This window comes from Bolinopsis microptera, chromosome 3 (assembly GCF_026151205.1).
Source record: "Bolinopsis microptera isolate Bmic1 chromosome 3, MBARI_Bmic_1.0, whole genome shotgun sequence".
In the NCBI taxonomy this organism is placed as follows: Eukaryota; Metazoa; Ctenophora; class Tentaculata; order Lobata; family Bolinopsidae; genus Bolinopsis; species Bolinopsis microptera.
Window position 1 is genome coordinate 7,980,795 of NC_087074.1, and position 25,503 is coordinate 8,006,297.

The 25,503-nt window shown below is 37.1% G+C and overlaps 2 protein-coding genes and 1 long non-coding RNA gene across 6 annotated transcripts in view; all 3 read right to left on the bottom strand.

Annotated features, from left to right (window-relative positions):
- LOC134812251 (2-oxoisovalerate dehydrogenase subunit beta, mitochondrial-like) overlaps positions 1-25,503 on the bottom strand; it is a 704,467-nt gene that overhangs the window by 383,709 nt on the left and 295,255 nt on the right. The window lies entirely within an intron of this gene.
- LOC134812247 (synapse-associated protein 1-like) lies at positions 30-17,539 on the bottom strand. 2 transcript variants are annotated; one of them, XM_063819521.1, is made up of 11 exons: positions 17,441-17,539; positions 6,833-7,117; positions 6,632-6,750; positions 4,710-4,754; positions 4,379-4,439; positions 3,594-3,667; positions 3,225-3,364; positions 2,987-3,069; positions 1,150-1,284; positions 864-988; positions 30-690 (listed from the first exon to the last, which is right to left on the bottom strand). In XM_063819521.1, the coding sequence occupies exons 1-11, from the start codon at positions 17,514-17,516 to the stop codon at positions 604-606; spliced, it is 1,230 nt and encodes a 409-aa protein (XP_063675591.1). In that variant the 5' UTR covers positions 17,517-17,539; the 3' UTR covers positions 30-603. The 2 variants fall into 2 exon arrangements, with proteins under 2 accessions (XP_063675591.1, XP_063675592.1); XM_063819522.1 differs by lacking the exon at positions 4,710-4,754.
- Positions 20,449-25,063, bottom strand: LOC134812610 (uncharacterized). 3 transcript variants are annotated; one of them, XR_010159930.1, is made up of 7 exons: positions 24,629-24,677; positions 24,339-24,397; positions 23,873-23,995; positions 22,840-22,923; positions 22,644-22,716; positions 21,734-21,884; positions 20,556-20,998 (listed from the first exon to the last, which is right to left on the bottom strand). It is a non-coding gene; the product is annotated as an uncharacterized LOC134812610 (long non-coding RNA). The 3 variants fall into 3 exon arrangements; XR_010159929.1 differs by having other exon boundaries at positions 20,557-20,998; positions 23,873-24,687; XR_010159931.1 differs by lacking the exon at positions 22,840-22,923 and having other exon boundaries at positions 20,449-20,998; positions 23,873-25,063.

Below are 25,503 nucleotides of genomic sequence, written 5' to 3' on the forward strand. Positions count from 1 at the left end.
ATAATTTTATAACAAAACAGGCGTTCATATTTCCTCTCGAATATTTAAAACTACAGTATATTTAGTAATCATTCAATTTTAGCGTAGTTAACACAAACAAAAATTGGGGTTTAAAAATGTATTACACTAATCTAGTGCAAGTTTATCCTGGACAAGTCAAGACGCTTAAAAATCAGCGTTAAGGGCAATTCTAATCAAAGATATCACTGATGACTGAGCTTGAGGTACGTTATTGGGAATCTTTGCACCGATAGAAAGGATTCTCAAGAGTTATATCTCTATCGGATCGCTAGTACTGGTCCTCATCTAGAGTATTACTGGAAGAACATGAATCAGCCTACACATTACTACATTACCCAATCTCATCGCTAATTGGACGTGTTGCAATTTCTCGTCCACTTTATTTCTCACATGCAATTTAATCATCTGGTCACTGTCATGTGGCAGCTGTACCTTCAATTACTCCCAATATTCGTAAAATCTGCTAGTTTCTGGAATAATCTACTAGGAAATTCTCTATCAAATTTCTACAAAGTCCAAATAGAAAAAGTTCACTTTGATTATCATGACGTATGAAAGTCTGTTGTTCACGTTTGTCGTCCCCTACTGATTCTGTAACATTTCCTCTAGCTCTGCCTCGAAATCTCCTGCGTCAAGCTTTCCATCAACATCCTCTACCATATCGAAATCCTGGCGAGAGGTATAACTATTAGGTAGCCATCGGATTCACTTCCAAGTTTGCGGAGATATTCTAAATAATATCTTACTAAAGATAATAATATCTTACTAAAAGTGGAGTACACCTTGATATATATATACTGGTATGTATAATATATCTTCAACATTATATTAAGATGGTAAACCTGGAGTTCCCGAGCAAGTTCAGCCTCCCACTCCTCATCTGCCGCTGTAGCAGTCTCCGTCTCTTTATCTCCATCTTTCTGTAGCCCCAAATGTTTCAACTCATCTTCGTTAAGTACAAGCTCCTCTGAAGACAGAGCGTTATTTGGTTAGTTTTTCTGAACGAATCAACAGATTGATAGGAAGTCTTGAGGTGCTAAGTATCAGTAACTAAACTACTATCCATATGGTATAATATATTCAATATCCATATGGTATATCCGAGACAAGTTAAAGCGATAAAGGCACCTTCGGCAGCATCCTCATAGTTACTGAGATGGTCGCTGATAAACTCATCATCCTGTGGAGAAAAGGAGTAGTCTGGTTCGTCTGGGCCGGGCGAGGGAAGTGCTACTTCTGGTGCTGCTTCTGGTGTCGGGCTTTCTGAGGGTACATATCCAGGTTAAAACAAGGACAATAAAGTCACCACTCTTTGCCTTCTAGATCCAAATTTTTGACAGGGTCTTACCCTCGGGGATGTAATCGTGTCGGACGAGTAGTCTTGTTCACAATTTCTTTATTGTTTACGCAGATATTTATATGAATATGACTATAAAATAATGGAATATGATAATCATGTACCTGACAACAAGCCTGCTCAAATAACCTTTATATACACAGCTCAGGTACATACTAAACTGGTATTTGTCACCATATCTCGACTCGGAACCACGCTTTTTTCAACCGTACCCGTTTGACGACTCACATCTTACTTACTTTGGTTACTTTGGTTGTGTTTAAATCCTCGTAGCAGGAAGGGTCACCAGATTTCTGACCACCTCGATGGCGAGTAGTCTACCAGGGAATTAGACCAGCTGCAGCTATAACCGGAAGTCGGAGGGTTGTCCGGTATCAAAGCAATAAACTTGGACAAACTAACTTTAAACGACTCAAACGTAGCTTCAGCTTTAATATTATCAGGCACTTTGTTGGGTATGTTCCACAGAATTTCTTAGAACATTAACTTATGGAACATAGATTTGCTATGCTGGGATCTCAGCTTCTGATTGAGATACAGAGCTCAGTTGCATACCAATGTGAGCAAGATACATGTTTATATTAAAGCAATGAACATACTTATTACTTAGGGCCTAAGAGGCTAAGTTTTTGAGGATTCGTTTAAAAACTCTATAATAAAATTTTTCATATGAGTAACAAAATACCAACTACGTAGTAGCAAATTGATTGAATTGAGTGGTCATGAAGTGGTCTGCAGTAAACAACACCACTAGATGATTTGAGTAAGAACAGCTAATCTTTCATTTAATTTGAAGTGATGTTCCCATCTTCGTTTAATTCTTGAAAAATTGTTCAAAAACTGCAAATCTTTTCCGCAGAACTGCTAATGATATAAGGATAGTTTTTCTAATGGCATAAATGTATAATGGCCTTTGTTTTAATCCTTGGTTTATGGGGAGTTAGCAACAGGGATGTTGCCACAACAAAGCAGGAACGCTCTGCTTGCAACTCTTATGAATAAAATATTTGTATGTCATTGGTGCTTCGACTCCTTTCTTTGTGTTTCATTAATTAATTTATTAATTCTATTTTATTTTTAAACTATGACCTGTTTTATCCAAAAACCCAGCTCTCACAAATCCGTGGCGTTGATATAACCGAGAATAATGATATAAGGATAGTTTTTCTAATGGCATACATGCATAATGGCCTTTGTTTTAATCCTTGGTTTATGGGGAAATGGGGAGTTAGCAACAGGTATTTTGCCACAACAAAGCAGGAACGCTCTGCTTGCAACTCTTATGAATAAAATATTTGTATGTCATTGGTGCTTCAACTCCTTTCTTTGTGTTTCATTAATTAATTTTATTAATTCTATTTAATTTTAAACACTATGACCTGTTTAATCGTTCAAAGCGTACGTGGTGGTCAAATCATTTATTAGGTTTCAAACGTGTTTTGCTTTGTAACATTGCACAATATTCTACTCTATTCTATGTATCTGATATTTTAGACAGACTTGAATAGCATGTAGGTGAAACCTTTGTAAACTTTGTAAAGTGGTGGTTTAGGTGTAGAATTAACAATCTAGATTTAATATAATTGTAGTCATATAAGAACAACTTACTATCAAGAGATGCGAGCTGAGAACTGTGCTTGATAAGACTGACACGATAGAAGTAGTTTCTCCAAAACTTGTCTTCTTTAATCCTGCAGAGGTCAGAGTACTTACTTTTTCATTTCGATCGAAATCAATGTAAGATCTAAGCTTTAATCTCTGGTTAATTAAGTATTTTGAATTTCTTCAATGAGAAAACTGAAAAGGCTGCAGTGCAGACTGTATAACTATGTTTGCTTCTACTTACACTTTAGGAACGAGTTTAAATCTGAGGTCGTTGAGTTTAGGATCGGTTTCCAACATTGCGGTTGCTACGGGCATATTGCTCTCAAAATCAAACACAAAGTCTACACCCGCTGGAGGGTCCCTCAAAACATTTCGTTCGTCCTGTTACAAAGATCTGATATTATTGTTTAGCTAAACAGCTGAATATACTAGCGGAGTGTTGACTTACCAGTGCAGTGGAAGTGAAGGTGGTAACATTTGATTAACCAGTGAAAGTGAAGGTGGTAACATTTGATTAACCAGTGGAAGTGAAGGTGGTAACATTTGATTAACCAGTGGAAGTGAAGGTGGTTAAATTTGACTAGAACCAGTGAAAGTGAAATTGACTAACCAGTGAAAGTGAAAGTATTTGTTTCTTCATCTTTTCCTCCTCGTTATAACCAACCCATGGTGGAACAGCCGCACCTAAACAGTGTTAAAACTGAATGAGTCATAATGTTTTTAACTACCTGTGCACTGTATACAAGGCACTAGCTAACTGTTTGTATCGAGCAGTCTTCACTCTTTATTAACTTTAAATTTAACATGTATAATCTGTATGTACTCTTTTAGGTGCCGATCGCGTTCCCTTTTCTTCTTTTCGATAATAAGCTGAGACCCAATGTATAGCAAACACACATTGTATTGAGTGTACATTCAACATAGAATGATGGTTGACGGTGTACATTATATCACCAGTGATAAAGGATGTAACTAGCGCATTATCTTCTGTAACTCTCCTTTGGTGCACTTAAATGTAAAGTGGCGTGCAGAATCTTCAAAATTTGAGGAGCGTGGGTCATAAGTATTTTTGAGAGTCCCGACGAAAATGGCCAAATTCTCATACTCGAAAATTGATTTTGAGTATTTATTGGACCACATTACACTGATACGGTGAATCATATTTGTTTTTGACACGTGACAGAGATTATAGGTTCTGATTGGTCAAAAATACGGTTCACCTCCCAACAACCAGTATATGATATATAGTATCCAGTATATATAGTATCCAGTATATATAGTATCCAGTATTTATAGTATCCAGTATATATATTATATATAGTATATATAGTATATATAGTATCCAGATCTAGTATTAAGCTTCAAATTAAAATAAACTGGAGTCGTGTAACTTACCTTGACGACGTTGTTGCATTTTGACAAACTGGTTCTGCTCTTCATCAAACTCTGATAACATCTGGAGGAATACTTGTTATTATAAGGAGGGCCAGCCAAGGAGTGTATTTAACAGAAAACCTAGTACAACGCTAACTATTTATCATATCAAGGATTATCTTCGTCGGTTACAATGACCAAAATTCAAGCAAAAAGAATAACTAACGACATTTTGAAACTACAACTGACGAAAATAATCCCCAATTGTAGTTCATTCCCTTACACAATACACATGCTTTATTGAACTAAAATTCTTAATTAAGCGCAGCAATGCTTAGCCATACTCCTTAACTGGAATATCTTGGATACCAATATCTATCAGGAGTTCATCGGTATACTGAAAGTTATAATAATATGGATATTTTATAGTGATGCAGATCAACAAGTTGATCAACTCGACTCCTAGATCAGTAGTTCATATTATGTTAGTTCTTTGTATCATTATTATTGTATAATATTATATATTTATTTACATAATTTAATGATCTTTGAAGATCATTCGACGCATCTTTGATGATACAATCTTATGAATGTGCATGTTCATTTGCTGGTCCGGTAATGAATTGGTTCCGAGGTTTGAGTTTCAACGTTAGGTCTGTTTACTGTTTAACCGTTAATTGAAGTTGTATGATCTGTGTTATAAATACTTTGCATTCTCTTGCAATTAGGTATGTAATGTATAACAATATTTTAGGATGTCTTGATTTCATTTTAGGATGTCTTGATTCTTGATTTCTTTTAGGGGTTTTGAATATTTTAATGGTGTAAACAGTTTCTTAATATAATAATGATTGTATAACAATAGGTCGGCAGATCTTTCGCAACTTTCGGCGCACTTTTTATTGTGGTTTTTATCGGTGTGTCAATATGCATTATGCAATTACAATAAATTGTATCGCATGTACTGTTATCTGAGTAACCCGACAGCTGTTCCCGAACAGGTGTTTTCGAACAGGGTTAGGGTTAAGGTTAGGGTTAACCTTAACCCTAACATACCTCACACCTGTTCGGGAACACCTGTCGGGCTACTTGGATACTGCCCTCTTTTATGGTATATATAAATATATACCATTTTTTCTTCACCCGTTAATCAATTTGAATCAAATTACAATATACATGGTCATTGGAAATTTGAAGGTTACTACTTCTCAGGTGGTTCGTTTCATCTATAACATAGAAGACAGAACCACGGACTTGGTTCCCTTCTATAAGAAGGCCCACGTACTCCCTATAGACCAGCGAATCTTCTTTAAAGTTTGTCTATTAACACACAAATCAGTTCACGGTACTGCACCTGGTTACGTCAAAGTATTACTGGATGTGGATGTAGTGGATACAGAATTCTCAAACACCGTGACCATGTCGAAGAGACCGGATGACCATCTCATGCTCAAGATACCAAAGAATAAAAAGTCCAAAGTTGATGACAGACGTTTCTCAAGCCATGATACGCCGGTAAAATCTCTAAAAAGTGTATTTCTAGAGCAAAACGCGCAGTTTTGCTAGTGCCTTCAAACGACTTTGCGCCCCCCCCCCCCCCCCCCCTAAGATGCCCCCCCCCCCCCCCCCTCCCTGCACAGCGGGGTCAGCGGGGCCCTTCGTTACGCCACTGAATGTATTGTATGGTTTCTGCTTCTATTTAGTTTGAGGGTGATTGCACATTTTTTGAGCAATCACCCTCAAACTTTCAGGATATGTTCTTAGGATCAGTAAGAAGAGAACTCTAGAGCCAGAATTTTGAGATAGGCCTTTAAAGATTTTTAATTCGATTTTGAAATTCTTGGACCTTAATTTTTAGAGGTCCAAGAATTTCAAAATCGGATTAAAAATCTTTAAAGGCCTATCTCAAAATTCTGGCTCTAGAGTTCTCTTCTTACTGATCCAAAGAACATATCCTGAAAGTTTGAGGGTGATTGCTCAAACAATGTAGGAGAAGATAGATTTTTAGACTCGATTTTCAGAACGCGCGATTGAAAATCGCTCGCGCAATACAATTACACATAAGCGCTGACCTTTGACCAGCGATAATTTCGGCTAGGAACAATATTTTTCCATGGGACCAAAAGCAGCTGATAGATATCACTCCCCTCTATCAGAAACAACTATAAAGTCGATTTCGAGAGAATTTTGATGAAGACCCCCCCCCCCCGGCCCCCTTAAGCCCTTTAAAGCTTTAAATCAAAGTTGTCTAAGTTAAAGTATAAATTGACTCACAGGGATGCCTTCTTTCTGTATTGTTTCGACGGATGTCTTTAAGCCATTGTACATGGAGTTGAAATAGGATCCCAAGTTGTTGGTTGCACTGGTAACCTTCTCCTTGTTCACTGTCTCACCTGTGTAAAGAAAAATTTGAAACATTCATAACAAGAACAATTCCGTCTCGAATGAAATCTGCACGATCAATAATCATGTTACCTATTTTTTCTCCAAGTTTATTGTAATCAAACTGCTGGGCAGATTGTTGTAGGGTCTGAGCAGACTGTTGAGCAGACTGTTGTAGAGTCTGAGCGGACTGTTTGAGCTTGTTAGTGTAACTAGCAGTGTAGTCCCACCATGAGCTGACAGGTTCTGGTGCCGGGACTGGTTCTGGGACTGGTTCAGTGGTTGGGGTGTCCTCCTTGGTGTCCTCCGAGGCCACAGGTTCAGAGCTCACTACATCATTAGTCTCCTCAATTCCACCTTCTGTGGATACTTCTGATACTGAAATGAAATAGTTTGTAATATAAGACACAGGAGTAATCCCGTAATTTCTAAGAATTTTTGATCTTGCTTTATACCTTAAATATAATTTGTTTTCTTTTTATATTCGGGACTGATTAAATGGCATCTACAAGAGTGAAATGATACATATCTTCTAATTTATTATTGTTATTTTTACCAGTATTTTATTTTAGAGAGACAATGGAGTCGATACAAAATATTCTACAAAAACACGGTCACGAAATGACTACGGAGAACTCCAGCGACGAGAATGACCCTGAAAACGGGAAGCTCCCAGATTTCAAGGATGTTGAATTTTGTCGCTTCTGTAGACTACCAGGCACCTGTCTGACAGGCTCATCTAAACTTATGGAACCGTGTCATTGTTTGAACAGACATTTCAAAATGACGCACATGTCTTGCCTCATCCGATCGATTCACAAAAATCTGACAAAAGAATGTCCTAGGTGTGGTGTCACCTATGATTGCATCCACAATGTCACCCCATTACGTGAATGGACAACCAACCCCGACACAGACAGGATGATGAGCCGATATTGCAGTGCGATCCTTGTGGCAATTATTATCGGACTCCTCGACATTTTCGTCATCTGGATGGTATGGCTGACCACGCTGCCAACTCTATTGAGAATATGTGTCATTATTATTTTGTTTGCAATGTATGCAGCCGGTTATATAGCTGCTTATTCAAGATGTGTCATGCTATATCGTGAGATGTATATCTACAACTGCCCAGTTGTTGATGTTCAACCCAAGCCAAAGCCACAGAGCACAGCGCAGTTGATGGCCAATCATTTTATGAAATTTCAGCTGAATGTTTTTGTTCCGGGAGCTGTAGAAACTGTTTAAAGCTACTACACGAGTATGATTTCAAATCGCACATTTCGTTCTTGTACGATGTCAATTTCTTGGGCTACATCGCTATAATTAACGCTCTAGACAATAACGTCCATTCTAGGTTACTCCTCCGTACTTTCTTTCTTTACATGAGCACTCTAGTGCACAAAAGAGCTACTTTGAAAATTGCGATTGCTATTCATTAAATTAAAGAGATAATTCATACTACAATACATCTAATAAAACTGGCAGCCAGCGCCACTAAGTCGCTGCGATATTGCTGCTTCACCAAAACTAATATCTGTTCACAATTCACAGTAGTTGTGCCATCAGTCGTGGTGTTATTTTCTTCTTTTGATAGACGTGCGTCTAAGATTTATGAGTGATGACTGCCAGGAATATGGGTGAGACGATCTGACGTCGACAAATCTGCATCTTTCACGGACCATGACATTCCGAATTTTTAGACAATGTTGCAATGCGGTCTTTATGAGCCAAGTTATGGCAATTATAATTGGAATCATGGACGGTTTCGTCATCTATATGGTCTGGTCGACAACATTGCCCATCGGATTGAGATTAACTATCATGATTCTTCTGTTTGGAATGTATCTAGCTATCACAGCAGGCATGATAGTAGGCATGATAACAACGTATTCAAGATGTGCCATGCTAGACCGTGATTTGTATACCTTTAATCATTCTGTTGACGATAGTATCCCCCAAAAGCCGGAGAAGAAGAGCACAGAAAGGTCGGAAGCCCTTCCCTGACTATTTTCAGTTCAAGAAACTTCCATCTTTGTGAATCTTATAATCTATGTATTGGAGCTCAAGAATCTAATAAGCTGCATTATTGAACTTACCTTAACTTTGAGGACAAGATGATGGATTTTTAGCTATAATTAGTGTTTAGTTTATATTTCCAATAAGTTGGCAGAGGCAACATACCATATAGGTGTGGTAATATTTTCCAAATACATAGTGCGATCCTGCACCTGCCTAGTGCCTAAACACTAAAACTTTTTATGTGCAGCAAATTTGGAGACAAAAACACCGCAATTGAGCTGAACAATTCGCCAAATTTGCAGTCTTTAGGTACTCTCAGGTTGCCTAGCGCGATTGTTTTGTTTAACACGACAACTAACTTGTAGGGTGTCTTACGTAATGACTAATGTCCTACGGCTGAATTTTCTGGCAATTCTTTTGTGTAAACCTAGAAGGTTTGACGATTAGATGGGCAGGAATCAGGATGGCTGGGATTCTAACACATTGTGTCAGGGACAAAAGGATTTCGCGATTATTTTGGCCAAATTTCGCGATACCGCGAAATTTAACAGGCTATACATTAAACTATACATAAAATTTGTCGCGGAGAATGGGAAATTTCGCGATTTCGTACATACCGCGAAATCCTTTTGTCCCTGCATTGTGTGTATAACAGACTAATATGACTCAATTTCAATCTGTTGGGGGATCGCTAATCGGCTTGACGATTTATTCATTATCCAATATTCACTTTCAATTGTTTCTTAATCTTATATCGATAGCATTGAAAGTCAATTATGCATTATTATATTAACTTGCTATCCTGATAATAATGATAATCAACTTTCTGTATAATATGTTTTAAAAGCCAATTTTCTACTTTCCGCTTTTTTAATGTTAAATCATGAAAAACGCTTGATCTTAACCATAGTTTAAGTTACGGGCATGTCGATTATATCTCATTGTAGACAGCGATACCAATTATACAAATCTGATAGAACGAATAACGGCCCGGCCGATGGTGCAAAAATTTGCGATATTAGGTCAATAGTGCGATTCTGCACCCACCGGCCACCACACTTATGTGTTGCCTTTGTAAGCTATATTATATATAATACAAGCTTAAAGGACACATTTTTTAGGTAATGAGCACTTGGAGTCTTCGATTTTATTAAATTATTAAGAATATTTTTAAATGAATTAAGTTCAAATTTTATCTCGAATGACTACCGATTCAAAATTAAATGGTTTATGTTACTTACAAAGTCCCGATTAGTCCAGCGGTTCTAATCAAAGTAAATAAATATAACGTCAAGAAACATTTAAATGGTGTAAAGATGGGGAGTTCTGGAAACATATTATATATATGATGTATTATATCCTCTAGTAGAGACATCATATTCGTGAGTTCTCACGACATGACATGATCCAACGCCGATATTTTGGTAATAATTAAAGTTATCCCAGCTATATGCAGTTGAATATCTCAAGCGCGTTTTAATTTGGAGAATGTTTAAATTTGGGGAATTTTTGCCTTGTTTGGGAATGTTTTTATTTGGGGAATATTGAATGATTTCAACACCTCAACCGAAGTTCTTCAGTTGAAGTGATGAAATCATCATTTTCTAAAACAACCACGTGGTCTTTGCTTTTGTCAAAGCGAATTAAGAAAATAATAGGGTATTGAAAAAAATTCTATTATGCCGAACAGACCACAAATCCGATGGTCATGTGATAAAGATACCTGATGTATGTTAAAAGAAAAGTAATGTCATTAGCCGAATTGGCGGATAATGACTAGATCATTAATCCGTTGTTTAATTTCAGATCTATTCAGCTAGATCTATTTCTTCTTTCTCGAACAGTAATGTTGTGCACAAAGCAAAAGAATGTGCTGCTATTCATTTACGGGATTAAAACGAGATAGTCTGAGATAACCTTTGGTTGTGGTTTACGTTTGTTCAATTTTTGCAGGTTTTGCGCTTATAGTAGAAACTACTGCTGGAGCATGGATATCAATGTGGGAAGATTTGCAGCCAAGAAATGGGGCGGTCTCAAGGAAATTGAAAACTGCCGTTTTTGTGGACAATCTGGCATATTTCTCGGAAAGATTTTGAAACAAGGAAGTGGTAGTTTGATGACAAGTACGACCCACAAAGTGATGAAATCATCTGGCTCAAACATATTGATAGAGCCTTGTTACTGTTTGAGAAGACAGTGTAGATTCGCACACATGGTATGTCTGATCAAGTGGATTCGCCACTATCTGACTATCGTATGTCCTGATTGCCACACTACCTTCAATGTCATCCACAGGATAACCCCCGTACGAGAGTGGAGAACTCACCCCTCCACAGATAGGATGACCTGCCAGTATTTGATGGCCATCCTCATGTCACTTTTAATCGGAGGTCTGGATGGGTTCGTCATGTATTTGGTCTGGCTGACAATGCTGCCCGTTGCGTTAAGAGTATCAGTGATGATTCTCTTGTTCGCAATGTATATAACAGGTCTGATAGCTTTTTATTCAAGATGTGTCTTACTGTATGATAAGATGTATCTCTACAACTGTCCAATTGTTGATGTCCTCCCCCAAGAGCCAGAGAAGCCTATAGTGGAGAAGATGAATAAGTTTTTGGCGGCCCTTCCCTGACTTTCGGTTGGAGCGAGTTGTATTGGAACTCATCCATATATTGAAAGAAACTTATCAGCAGTAATGAAACCTACGTCCTTGGCAAACTGATGAATTTTTACTTGTAATGGTCATAAATGACAATTCTATTATCTATGGTTATTAAGGGGACATACACCAAAAGCTTTTATGCCCTGGCCCTGCTGTTAACGTCATATTAAGAAAGTATACATCAAAACAATAAGATTTGATACATTAGTTTGCGGAAGAAAACATCATCTGAGGATAACCATTAACCAGCACAATAAGACTTCGATTATATGTTTGGAAATGTGTTTATCTTAAATCGTTTATCCTAAATCTTTAAAAGATGTATTTAAAGTATATAATAAAGCTAGGATCCTTGGAATATGTGTTTTATATTAATACAATCTCCGTTTTCATTTAGACCTAATATATTACTTCTCACTGAGTCGACTCCAGAAAATAAATATTAATGGTTTATGATACTTGCCAAGTTTCATTAGCCCTTTAGACTCAGTTCTAATAAAATTAGTGGTGGCATCCTCTTTCATTCAAGGCTTATAAGTAACGTCTAGACACTGTTATGGTCTACTGAAGATGAATGGAATTCTGGAAACATATGATTGGTATATAATAAGAAGTTGTTTCAGATCATTGATAAATTATGTCAGCTATTGTAGTCGGCAATTAATGTTAATTGTCAGAACATAGAGAGAAAAATGAGTATACAATGGGCGTTTCTCTGCAGCACATGTCAGATATCTGCCTGTTGTATGATATAATGCAGATCACGCACAGAATGCTGTTGGCCGACTATGATATATAACATACCTCAATAACAGATCCTTCGTGCTTTAAATATTGATAAATGAAGATCAAAGAGATGCTTCCTTGGAATTGGACAGTTACTCTTCATGTCCAGTCGATTCAATACAACTTGACAATGCAGCTGACCCTGTGGATGCATCCCACACAGTAAAAAGTTTAGGTGTCCTCTTTGACCAATTCCTTACATATTTTGAAGATCAAGTCAATTTAATTATCAGTTGTTGCAACATCCATTTGAGGAACCTTCGAGTTATAGGCTCAAAGCTTAACTATGACCTAAAAGGCAGCTCATTCACTGTTTGATCTTTTCAAAACTAGACTATTGCAATGGACTTCTATATAATGGTTTATCTAATTTTCTCATAAAGAAACTCCAGAAGGTACAAAATTCCTGTGACATACGATTCTTGTTTGGTAGAAAAGCTATTAAAAAATGGGACAGTGTCACTCCATTCCTGAAAAAGGCCCATTTTCTTCCAATTTTCTTCCACTGTGCGGGGGGGGGGGGGGTGTGGGGGGGGCCCTATCTTAAGGGGGCGAAAAATCGTCGTTTGAATGTGGGACAATTTTGAAAAACTTAACTGAGGTACTAGCAAAAGTGCACGTTTTGCTCTAGAAACACACGTTTTTAGAGATTTTACCGGCGTATCCTCTAAAGTCACCTAATTTGTTCAATTTTAGAGAGGGGGCGCCAACACTCAACAGGCAACGTTAAGCCACTGTCACCAAATGCATTGACATCAAGAGTCAACCTGTAAGTGTGCTACGAACTGAACAAGACTATTTCCTCCTAAATTTTCCTCCTGTCTCAAATTATACATAGTAAAACTAAAAATATTTTGGAGCCCTACTCCAATATTTTACGGTTGACCGCGGCGTTTCCTTGGTTACAGCCTATCGCGACAGCTTGTGGACCCATTAATGCCGTAACCTGCGAAGTATAGCACCTAGACAATCGAACAATAGCTTAAAAGATGCAGAATACGTATGTTTATATTTAACTTATTGATCAAGTATGTGTCTAAAAAAAACTATCTGTTCTTAGATTTTGGATAAACTTTAGTATTTTGGTACAGCCGAGTTAATGTCATACTACTTTATGGGATATCAACAGAGAGTAGTAAGATTGATCTGGATGATTCCCCATTTGGATGATTCCCCCATTTGGATGATTCCCCATTACATGGTCGTTTCCAACATTGGTGATTCATGTGTACTACTGTTTGACAAACTCTAATATAGTCAGTCACCTAAACCTTGTCAGATGTAACATTTTTGTTTTTTGAAATGCATACAATCTTTAATACAGGTGACCTGCAAAGAAGTTTTAACTTTTAATCTGATGGCTCATAATATACGTAATTATAATATATATTATATACGTAATCATAATTAGAAGTGTTCCTAATGAGAGCCACTATCATCTACAGCAGTTATCCCAAGACAATATCAACATTTCTAGTTTTAAGTTTACACCATTGGTCAAGTCTTTAAGACTATTAAATACCTTAAGAACGACAAATTTGGTCTACCATAAATTTAATCAAACTTTAGACTAAAATTGTTGTAAACCAAATTTCAGTAGATGAATCCATAAATTTGGAACATGGGCACATCGCAGTATTGGCCGTATTTGAGTGTTGGGAAGGCTCAGTTCGGTTTTCTAAGATGGATATAGCCGTACGCTAGGCCTAGGAGCCATCAAAAGTCGTATAAAATTACCCATGGAATGACCAGAAATGAACGAAAATGAACATTCTTCTCAAAGTGCTCCGAATGGTTTAAAATGGGTCGGAAAGTGTTTACATTGATCCTAGGACCACTCAAACCAAGTTTGTGCACCACTGCATGTCTAGAATCGATGTTACCAATGTTCCAAAATGTTTCAATTTTGGGACAATAATCCTCCTGAGAATCCAGATTTTTGGAACATGGGAACATCGAAGTATTGGCTGTATTTAAGTGCTGGGAAGCCTCAATTTGGTTTTATAAGATGGATATAGGTAAAAACTAGGCCTAAGAGCCATCAAAACTCAAATAACATTACCCAGGTTCATGGAATGAACGAAAATGAACAAAAATGAATATTGTCCTAAAAATATTCAGAACGGTTTAAAATTGGTCGGAAAGTGTTTATATTGGTCCTGGGACCACTCAAACCAAGTTTGGGAATCACTGCATGTCTAGAACCGATGTTACCTATGTTCCAAAATGTTCCAATTTTGGGACAATAATCCTCCTGAGAATCCAGATTTTTGGAACATGGGCACATCGAAGTATTGGCTGTATTTAAGTGCTGGGAAGCCTCAATTCGGTTTTCTAAGATGGATATAGGTAAAAACTAGGCATAAGAGCCATCAAAACTCAAATAACATTACCCAGGTCCATGGAATGAACGAAAATGAACAAACATGAATATTGTCCTAAAAATGCTCAGAACGGTTTGAAATTGGTCGAAAAGTGTTTATATTGGTCCTAGGACCACTCAAACCAAGTTTGGGAATCACTGCATGTCTAGAACCGATGTTACCTATGTTCCAAAATGTTCCAATTTTGGGACAATAATCCTCCTGAGAATCCAGATTTTTGGAACATGGGCACATCGAAGTATTGGCTGTATTTAAGTGCTGGGAAGCCTCAATTCAGTTTTCTAAGATGGATATAGGTAAAAACTAGGCCTAAGAGCCATCAAAACTCAAATAACATTACCCAGGTTCATGGAATGAACGAAAATGAACAACAATTAATATTGTCCTAAAAATGCTCAGAACGGTTTAAAATTGACAAAAAGACGAAGACTGAACCCCGACACAACGACAAAATCTATTTTCATCTCCACCTGGTCCGTTAAAACGGTCTGTATAAAGAAGTCTTACTGTAGAGTAATTGAGTAGTTTATTTTTATATACAGATTTTATAATATACAGTATTTTATAACATACAGTATTTTTACTAGATAATAAACGTAGAATTTAATTTGCTGTTTACTAAATGACTGTTGTCTTTGTTTTCAAAATACACAGCACACTCAAATACAGCTAGTGATGTCAAAAATTTATATCAAAATATTGGAGGATTATTAAAACCAAAATATTTGCCCAATAAAATAATTTCTGTCTAATTGTACATAATTCTGATTGCAACTTTAAGACCCTGTTGGACGAAAATATTGACTCTTTGCCACCATTTTTTAACCATTCTGAGCGCTTTGAGGAAAATTTTCATGTTCGTTGTTCATTCCATAAATTTGAGTAATGTTATTCGACTTTTGATGGCTCCTCTAGGCCTAGTTTTTTTATATCCATCTTAGAAAACCGAATTGAGGCTACCCAGAACTTCGATGTCCCCATGTTCCAAAAATCTGGATGCTCAGGAAGATTATTGTGACAACATTGGTAACATCGGGTCTAGACATGAAGTGATTCCCAAACTTTCCGACCAATTTTAAACCGTTCTGAGCATTTTTAGGACAATATTCATTTTTGTTCATTTTCGTTCATTCCATGAACTTGGGTAATGTTATTTGGGTTTTGATGGCTCTTAGGCCTAGTTTTTACCTATATCCATCTTAGAAAACCGAATTGAGGCTTCCCAGCACTTAAATACAGCCAATACTTCGATGTGCCCATGTTCCAAAAATCTGGATTCTCAGGAGGATTATTGTCCCAAAATTGGAACATTTTGGAACATAGGTAACATCGGTTCTAGACATGCAGTGATTCCCAAACTTGGTTTGAGTGGTCCCAGGACCAATATAAACACTTTCCGACCAATTTTAAACCGTTCTGAATATTTTTAGGACAATATTCATTTTTGTTCATTTTCGTTCATTCCATGAACCTGGGTAATGTTATTTGAGTTTTGATGGCTCTTAGGCCTAGTTTTTACCTATATCCATCTTAGAAAACCGAATTGAGGCTTCCCAGCACTTAAATACAGCCAACTTCGATGTCCCCATGTTCCAAAAATCTGGATTCTCAGGAGGACTATTGTCCCAAAATTGGAACATTTTGGAACATAGGTAACATCGGTTCTAGACATGCAGTGATTCCCAAACTTGGTTTGAGTGGTCCTATGACCAATATAAACACTTTCCGACCAATTTTAAACCGTTCTGAATATTTTTAGGATAATATTCATTTTTGTTCATTTTCGTTCATTCCATGAACCTGGGTAATGTTATTTGAGTTTTGATGGCTCTTAGGCCTAGTTTTTACCTATATCCATGCAGTGATGCTCAAACTTGGTTTGAGTGGTCCTAGGACCAATATAAACACTTTCCGACCAATTTTAAACCGTTCTGAGCATTTTTAGGACAATATTCATTTTTGTTCATTTTCGTTCATTCCATGAACCTGGGTAATGTTATGTTACTTTTGAAGGCCCCTAGACCTAGCTTGCAACTATATCCATCATTTACAATTATTTTTGGCACTATTTAGAGCTTATTAGGGCAAATAAATGCATGGGACACTTTTGGGACAATTTTGGGACATGTTCCAAAAATGTTCCAAAAATCTGGATTCATCAACTCCCAAATTTCATGAGACCAAATTTTTCGGCGACTTATTTTAAAGGAGACCAAAATTTCAGTAGATCATATTATATGACAAGAATATTGAATATTATTAAGCTTACATTATTTATAATTAATATAATGACATCACCGTTCCTACTGCACAAAACCGTACCAAAGTCCTATTGCAATTAGAGGGTTGGAGCTCCTTTTGGACATTACATTTTGATCGATCCATCCCAATGCATGCTCTGTTGAAACAGCTGAAGGATCATATCGACGTAAAATACGTCGTACCGACAGAAATGGTAAAGTCGAAAAAGGGTGAAAAAGAAACTGAACAGTGTATTGAAGAACTTACTGATACAGAGTCACAAACTCTAGATCTGATGTTACTGAAATTCCTGAGTAATTATGCATTGCAGCTTAATCTGTAATGCTCAGTTTAAATTTGTCGTTTTTAATGTAAATGGAATGGAAAATGGTCTCGAAAAGCCGAAAAATGTGACTAAATTGTTGTAGACTAAAAATTTGCGAAATTTGTGACTAAAATTATGGTAAATCAAAATTATGGTAACCAAATTTATTGCAAACCAAATTTATTGGCCCTAAGGTATGTAAAAGAATCTCCAATTTATAATTTTAAATAAAATGGTGAGGAAAACAAAGTTTCCCATGGAAAGTTACATCTTGAACTAACCTGTATCTCCTTCTGTTGCAAGAGGCATATCAGTTGCTCGATAAGGTTTGTTTTTGCCCCATATACTGCCAAACATCACATATCAAAATATCCTACCTTGAGAAAATTTGAGTTGTTATCATCTCAATTCTTTAGCATAGCAGAGAGAAAAGGAAAAATGAATCCTATAATTTAGGATGCTAAAAATCCAAAGGTGTTGTTTGAATCAACATGAGGGGGGGTCAGGTACTAAGTTTTGAACATAATAATTAAAACACCCACCCCTTTTGCCAGTACTAACTGTTGAGAAATCACGGTACTAACTGTGTCTTGGTGTATAAAATAAGATACCCACCCATAAATTGCTTTAAACAGCTCATTAAACATTGGGATATGGGCAAATTATGCCCATTATTTAGTAGGGTATTTGTTTTCAGTGTAGTCGAATTAGATAAAAAGTTACAAACATTTTTTTTTAAACCCAAAAAAACCCTCAAAACCCAAAAAACCCATTCTTAAAATTGAAATTTGAGGTAAAATGGGGTTGTAAACCCCCTAAGTATCATGTACTAACTGTTTTTCTGGGAAATGAGAACTGTTCAACGAAGCATATGAACGTATTATATCTTAACTGAATGGCAAAAAAGTATATATTCTTGGTGATTTCAATGTCAACATTTTGAACGACCCATCTCCATCAGAGGACAAATTCCAAGAAACAATATTCAACAACGGCTTCATATCAACCATATCAGTACCAACTCACCAAATGCCTGGCTGTTACAGGACTTGATATCTGATAAGATCTCCCACCATCACCCTAAGCTATATTCAACTTGAGCTTTCCCCTGACTCTGTGCCAATACCTGGTTCATCAGACAAAATTACTGGATACACTACGACTATAGTAATGCTAACCTAGAGAAGCTCTGTCTTGAAATAGAAAACGATATAGATAGGTTCCAGCATAGCTGTGATACATTTGACTCTTTCATGCAGTTATTTCAAGAAAAGATAGATTTGGCCTGCAAACTTCTTAAAGTAAAAAAGTAAAGTAAAGTAAAAATTATGACATAACATCATCACTAATGTCTACAAAGTATCATTGCACTACACGGAAAAGTATACAGTAACTATTTCTCCATCAAATTTAAAAGTAATAATTTATCAAATTTTAATCATGAATAACAACAACATTAAAAAATTTAATTTATTCATACTTCCCAGTGGAGTAAAGATTTATAAAACGTTTCTTTGCTACATAAGGATGAAACCAAAGATAATCATTGTGTTTTTCCTTATTACTGACATAACTGGTACCTTCAATTCGGCACTATCCGTCGTGGAGTGGACTCCGCGAGCTCCGCCGGAATTTCAGAGCAGCCAAACCGGGGTCTATTACCCGTACGGCATATTATTACGCGCAGGTGCCACTGGTGGCTCGCCGACCAGAGACGCCCGGTGGCAAGCTGATCTGCATATATGACCTCCATATCTGAAAGCAGGTTGGAGTGCACTACGGAAAGCTTAGAAGCTTCTGTCACCTACTACTACTACTACTTAGTCCGCGGCGGACACTCCACCGACCCGCCGCGGAGCCGCGGCGGACTTTAAAGTCCGCTTGGAGTCCGCTTGGGTCCGATTGGAGTCCGCCAGAATAGTTTCGAGTCCAAACGAAATACATTTTGGAGGAGCTCCGCCGGAGTCCGCTCGGAGTCCGGCCTTCAATATAGTAGTGCCTTCAATTCTTTTTAAAACTTCTTTAGAAACATTCCAAAAATGAAAGTCATTTACAATACATTTAGAAATTATATCCTTTTTAAAACTTTCCAATCCAATTTTAAAACTCAAAACTGTCAAGCAGTTCTTTACCTCCGAAGGGAGTTTGTTCCAATAAGGAACAACTCGCTCTGGAAGAAAAGAACACTGAAGATTCTTGACCTTTGTCACACTTTCACTACATCTATTGGATGAAACCAGATTAAGACCTGATCTGCTTGGTCTGAACAAGTCTGAACTCTGAACCATAATCGGTCAAACCATCAATCACCTTGAAACTTTCAGGATATGTTCTAACGACCATTTAGAAACTTCTGGTCGATCAGAATTTTGAGATAGGCCTTTTAAATTTTTTTATCCAATTTTGAAAATCCCGGACCTTGAAAAATCGTCAAAAAACGAGGTCCAAGAATGTCCAGGAACATATCTTGAAAGTTTCAAGGTCAAAGGCGATTGCTCAACAAAATGTAGGAGAAGATAGATTTTTAAACTCGATTTTCAGGGCGCGCGATTGAAAATTGCTCGCGCAATACAATTACCATGAGCGCTGACCTTTGACCGGCAATAACTTCGGCTAGGAAAAATATTTTTCCATGGGATCAAAAGCAACAGATAGATAACACTCCCCTCTATCAAAAACAACTATAAAATCAATTTCGAGAGAAATTTCAAAAAGACCCCCCCCCCTGCCCCCTTAAAAGCTTCAATAAGGTCCCCATGTATTCGCCGCTCTGCCAGAACCACTAAACGTAATAGCATAATCAACCCTTGAATTACCCAAGGGCTAATTAATTCCATCGACAAGAAAGCTAGGTTGTATTTCGAATGGAAGAAGACGTGTACATGAAAACTAAGACCGAAATTTCTCTATACATTTTTCTGCTTCTGAAATTTTAGCTTTTCTTACAGCTGTACCAAAGGATTTCTAAATAATGTGATGCTGTGTGCACGGCGGGTTATATAGTGTCATGCATATGGTTGACGGATGTTATTCGTCTAAATTTCTTTGAAGTAGTGCGCGCCGCTTTCTTCTTGAAATGGCCCGGCCGATGGCAAGTGCACTCCTGCGCGCAGTGTTGTGACCTCCCTTCGTCGTAATTAGCTCGTATTCAGATTGAACAATTTTGAAGTCAAATAAATGTTGTTTCTTTTAGATTTGAATAAACAATAAGGATTTAGTCCGAAAGTAATTTGTCTACTAAATAACATTTTGAAATTATGAACAAAATTGGTAAAAATTTGCAATAGTTGTGACCAAAAAACTACGCGCAGAATTAGATATTTCTTCATAAACGCGTGAACATTTTTGAGTTTAACATTGAATATCTTAGCTCGGTTATTTTAATACTTAATTTTGAAGTATCTATCCGATGACTAAACATTTTATCTTTACGACAGTATAATTTTTTTTTGTATATTTGCTAAATTAAAAAAACAGTAGGAATAGAAACGTCGAAGGTCTTGCGCTTATTTCAGTCCCAAAATATACCCTAATCATAAACTTCATAAAACCCACTGAAAATGATGTCTACAGGCATATTTAGCCCTTACACCTTCCCAAATCATTTAGCAAGGATTCAGAGCCAGCTTTTAAAATTAGCTTTCGAATAACATTGTTAAGACATAAAACTATAAATAAATGAGTGCGTTTTTCTCTTTCGTCTCAACAGTTTCTCTTTCATTTTAACACTATATATTAGTAAAAGCAATCAGCGATCTTTATTCATCATTAAGGGAGTAAAATAATTGGTCCTCGTTAATGTTTAGTGTCTGATTACAGTTTCGGTCCGACCTCCACACCTGAAAAGATATTGGGGGTATTATCAGTTAAGTAAATGGAAAAATCATATTTGCATCATAAAACTATGAAAACTAATGTTTTTGAAGGCTCGCCTATTCGTTTAAGCAATCAAATAGTCAGTGCAAAGAACAGTTGAAGGCACCGGGAATGTTTCGAATAAATCCTCTGTCTACTATCAGACCACACACTCCACTATGCACTTCAATGTATCGTATAACAATGGCAGTTGAAATGTGTTCCCGCCATTTTAAAATCAAAAATGTGCGCAGCATCTTACGGGTTATGCGCCGTGATCAACGGTCACGGCGCAATGGTTCTGCGCCGTGACCATTGATCACGGCGCATACACATTGCGTTTAAATTGTCGTATAAATGTCCAGCTTCTCTGTGAAATTTGGTTGGCTCGACTAATTTAAAAATTTAATACTCTTTGTTTCATTCTAGTTTAATTGTATTTCTATTATGGTCGGAAAGAATTATAATGTTTTTTTCTTCTACTGGGCCACATTCAGCCTGTCATTCCGCCATATTTTCAACGGCTATGAACACTAACATATGAACACTTATATGAGCCTGAACCCCATGTAAGATGTTTCTTTGTAGTCAGCAGTGTATTACTATTTCGGTTTTATAGTCGCATTTAATTCAGTAAATATTAATGGTTTCTTCACCTCTTCAAAGTTCAATGTAATTGGTTTGGAGGTCATTTGAAATAAGGAGGTAAAATAACTCACATAGCTTCCAGCAAGTTTCACGGATATAGTGATTGAGTTTCTAGTCAACCTAGCCTCTTTGCCTGACTGATTTCTTGTTCGGCAGGGTGACTGCTTAAACGTCAACTTCAACCTCTTCCACTGCATCGAATCGTACTAGTAGAATTTGTACCTGAAATATTACATTTAGTTTAGCGACCTTCACATGTGGGTCAAACTGAGTAACATCTGCTTATTTAGTCAAACATCTAGTGTGGCCTTGCCCATCGGCAGCCTGTCTGATACTTGGAAGCTGGAGAAATGTCGACTCCAACAGTCCTACCAGCAGTTTTTTGATGACATGATAAGGGCGATTCAACCGCAAGTCAGGTCAGGGAGAGTTTGGAGACCAGACAAGGAACTAGATTGTGCTGAGAGGGACTTAGTCTGTGAAGCGGTGAGAGGAATGGTCCAGCCGTACAGCAGGGCAAGGATTGGTTTTGGAGAATGGAAGAAACCGTGGAAGAAGATGAACGCCCGGGAACAACAAGCTGAGGTCCTTCAGAGAGTTAAAAGAAACCTCGAGCATGAAAGTGAAGTTCAATGCGGCTCTCTTGAGATGCAGTCAAGATGGGGACAGTGGAGGGAAGAGGTTATGAAGACGGACATGAGCTGGCACGCACTCTTTAAGTATGGTGATTCGCTCACAGGTTTTATGCTCAGTGCGACTTATGGTACTGTGGTCACACCAAATTGATTTTTTTAAATAATCCAAATACAGGCAGCGATTTAGTCAACTTAAGTTTGTCATTTATGTAATTGAAAATTAAAAATGTATCCTTCATAGAATTTTGTATTATCTCGAGGGTATAAAATTGTCAATTGAGAAACACGTCATAAATCTAAACAAATAAGTTCATTAAAATAGCTATCAATCAGTAAATGAACGAACCTGTACATCTAGATGATGTAGGTCCACCACTTGTAACTTGTCAGACCGGTTGTTGTACAGCTTCCTGTTCAGCCTGAAAACACATTTCTGTTACCATGACAACGTTACCATTACAAGTTACCCGTGATGGGGAGTGTCATGAGGTTACGTGACTGATAAAGTTAATACACCTCCGCCCCACTAATAGTGCACTAACCTGGAAATGAGGGAGTAGACTCCAAAAAGTGAGGACCAGCGTCATGTCAGTAACTTAAAAAAAAGCCCGGGCCTATTTTAGATCCTGAAATTAGTGCCAGGAGTCTGTTTTGTGGATTATATTGTTGGCTTTAAAGGGATTTAAAAAGTGTAAACAGTAGGGTATTTATAAAACACATAATTACTGAACACGTGTCGAGATTAACTTAAAACGTGAAAAATCAATAATCAAGTAATCACACGTTTCCTTGCCCCTTCCCTTGTCTGAAAAGTGAAAACTATCCCCTCCCCTTTCACCGAACGTGTGTCTAATCACGAGCAATTTAAATCAAACACGTAAAAAAAAGTAACACATAAATGCGAGTACAGTGGCAGTCAACTACATGAATGGTAGTCAACTGATAGTGCGGAGAAACACGGCACACACGTTAGGCCAGGAATGTTCCGCGCCATATAAGGAATAATTCACTGGGTGTACAAATAAACAATGTGGTTGGGCCGTGAACTGGTGGTATTTTTACACAACTTGTTTTAGTGGGCTTGTCAAGTCCTGTGCTCGATTATAGTAGTATATAGAAGTGAGGCGGAACACCATAGTATGAAGACACAGGCACTTTTAGAGTCCATTTTAATATCACTTTTCACGCTCAGTGCTTCAGACTAAGTAAAACTGGCACTTTCCATTTTAACTTCGGCTAATTGATCCCTTACCAATATAAGATAAGTTGTAAATGTAAGTATGAATTGTGGGTCAAATAAGACAGTAGTTTTTAAGTTCTTATGTGACTTTTTAATCTATAATTCCCGGCCAAAAACTCAAAATTGGCCGGGGCCGGGAATAAACACCTCCCCCGGCGCCGGGAATCCCGGTCGTTCAGTGCATTACAGCACAGTAAACAGAGCCAAAGTTGTTACTTGTCGAATGCTAAAATAGAATCTCTAGAATACAAATAAATTCATTCGATCAACATCGAAAATGACGTCACAACGACGGTAATCATCAATGGTAATGTCAATGACGTCACGAAGCTCACTTGAAGTTTTTGCTGCTGTCTGAGTTTATCAGCTTGTTCACCAGTCTCTGTACTTCTTCAGCGTGCTGATTCAACAGCTCCTGCGGGAGATGCTTCTTTGTCTTTCAGCGCTTTTAGCTTCTCCTGAAATAATCGAGAGGTAATATTGTCTTCTTTCTCTAATAACAAACAAAATAATAAACAAACAAATAAGCAAAGTTTTGTCTGCTTTCAAGCTCAAAAGTAATAGTAACACTAACACGACTCACGAGCCCTTTAAAGCTTGTAATAATGTAAGGCGTGACTGTGTTTTCTATGGACAAAATTATTTCAACCTAATTTCTGCATGACAATGTTTAACCTAATTTCTACATGACTATGATCCAGCTATCAGGAAAATTTAAACATCTAATAATTTAAAATTATATCATTAGAACTAGAAGTTCATTTAAAAGTATCGAAATCTTAGTTCTATTTTTACAGTCACCTTTTTAACTATTGAGTTCAATGATTGCTAACTTTGATTTACTCTTTAACTAAAATTTGCTGAAATTAAAAAGTTGTATGATAAAAAGGTACACAAAATCAAAAACTTAGTCGATTAAACTCGTTTCTAGTCTGCGTCCAAACTTACTTATTATTATTAAAGTTAAACGTTAGAATTTATAAATAATAGTAAAACAGGATTTAATATCTCCCAAAGGATCAACCTCGTGAACTGTAACTTCGATTTAATAAAAGGCTCGAATAAAAGCAAAGAGGTTACTAAGTACTTACCTATTACCCCCATGACATAAGGTTAAAATTCTCCCCTAACGAGATATTGGCGAAAAACTGTCTCGCTCACGTGATATGACCGTATAAGGAAGTTAGCCTAATTTCTCTATAGTGTTTCAGTATATGCTTTTGTTAAGGATTTGGTTAGGGTTAGGCCGTTAGGGTTGGGATCTGATTAGAGGGTTATGGTTTCCGGGTTTCGAATAGTTGTTTAGGGCCATCTACAGAACGGGTTGAAGAAGTCACGTGACAGGCGATTGTAGAGTGATTAATCATCATCCACCATAACTGCCATCGTAAACAGTTAATTAATTAGGTATCAACAATCAAGCACAATATATAATACAGCAGGGCTGATTACTGCTGACACATTATAAAGCAACTAAGAGCAGAAATATGGATGATGGAATAACGCGAGGCAACAGTGAACTGGGCGCAATTAAGACGCGAACAGTGAACGCACGAGGTGTAAAGCTCAAAGTGCTCCTTCATCAATTATGTTCACTCTTAGACGGATTTGACACGCGAAATTGCGCGGCAATTATGCGCGGCGCGTAAAACTTTTGTAAACCTTTCGGACAAGGGTTAAATTATTTTTCTACTGTCAACACAGCCCAAGTTATACATGTTTTAATATCAAAAAATGTCCAATTTTTTTGTATCATTTTTAACTAATTTTTTTTTCAAATCGCTGCCACATCAAAATTATTTTACGAAAGTACATTAAATTTTCACAGAAAGCAAGTTTAATCGTTTTAGAACTATATTAAAAAAGAATTTAATATTAAAAATGTTAAAACTTTAAAATTATCAATTGAATAAATTGCCAACGTCCAAATATTTGTAAAATACGACGAAGAGGGGTCACAACACTG

Bases quoted from the DNA above. Each gene is read 5' to 3' on its own strand.
- LOC134812247 (XM_063819521.1), bottom strand. From the start codon at position 17,516: ATGTTTGGCAGTATATGGGGCAAAAACAAACCTTATCGAGCAACTGAT. The intron at 3,668-4,378 runs GTAAGTTACACG...AACACTGTTTAG, and splicing joins AATGCAACAACGTCGTCAAG to GTGCGGCTGTTCCACCATGG. The intron at 989-1,149 runs GTGCCTTTATCG...CTCTGTCTTCAG, and splicing joins CTATGAGGATGCTGCCGAAG to AGGAGCTTGTACTTAACGAA.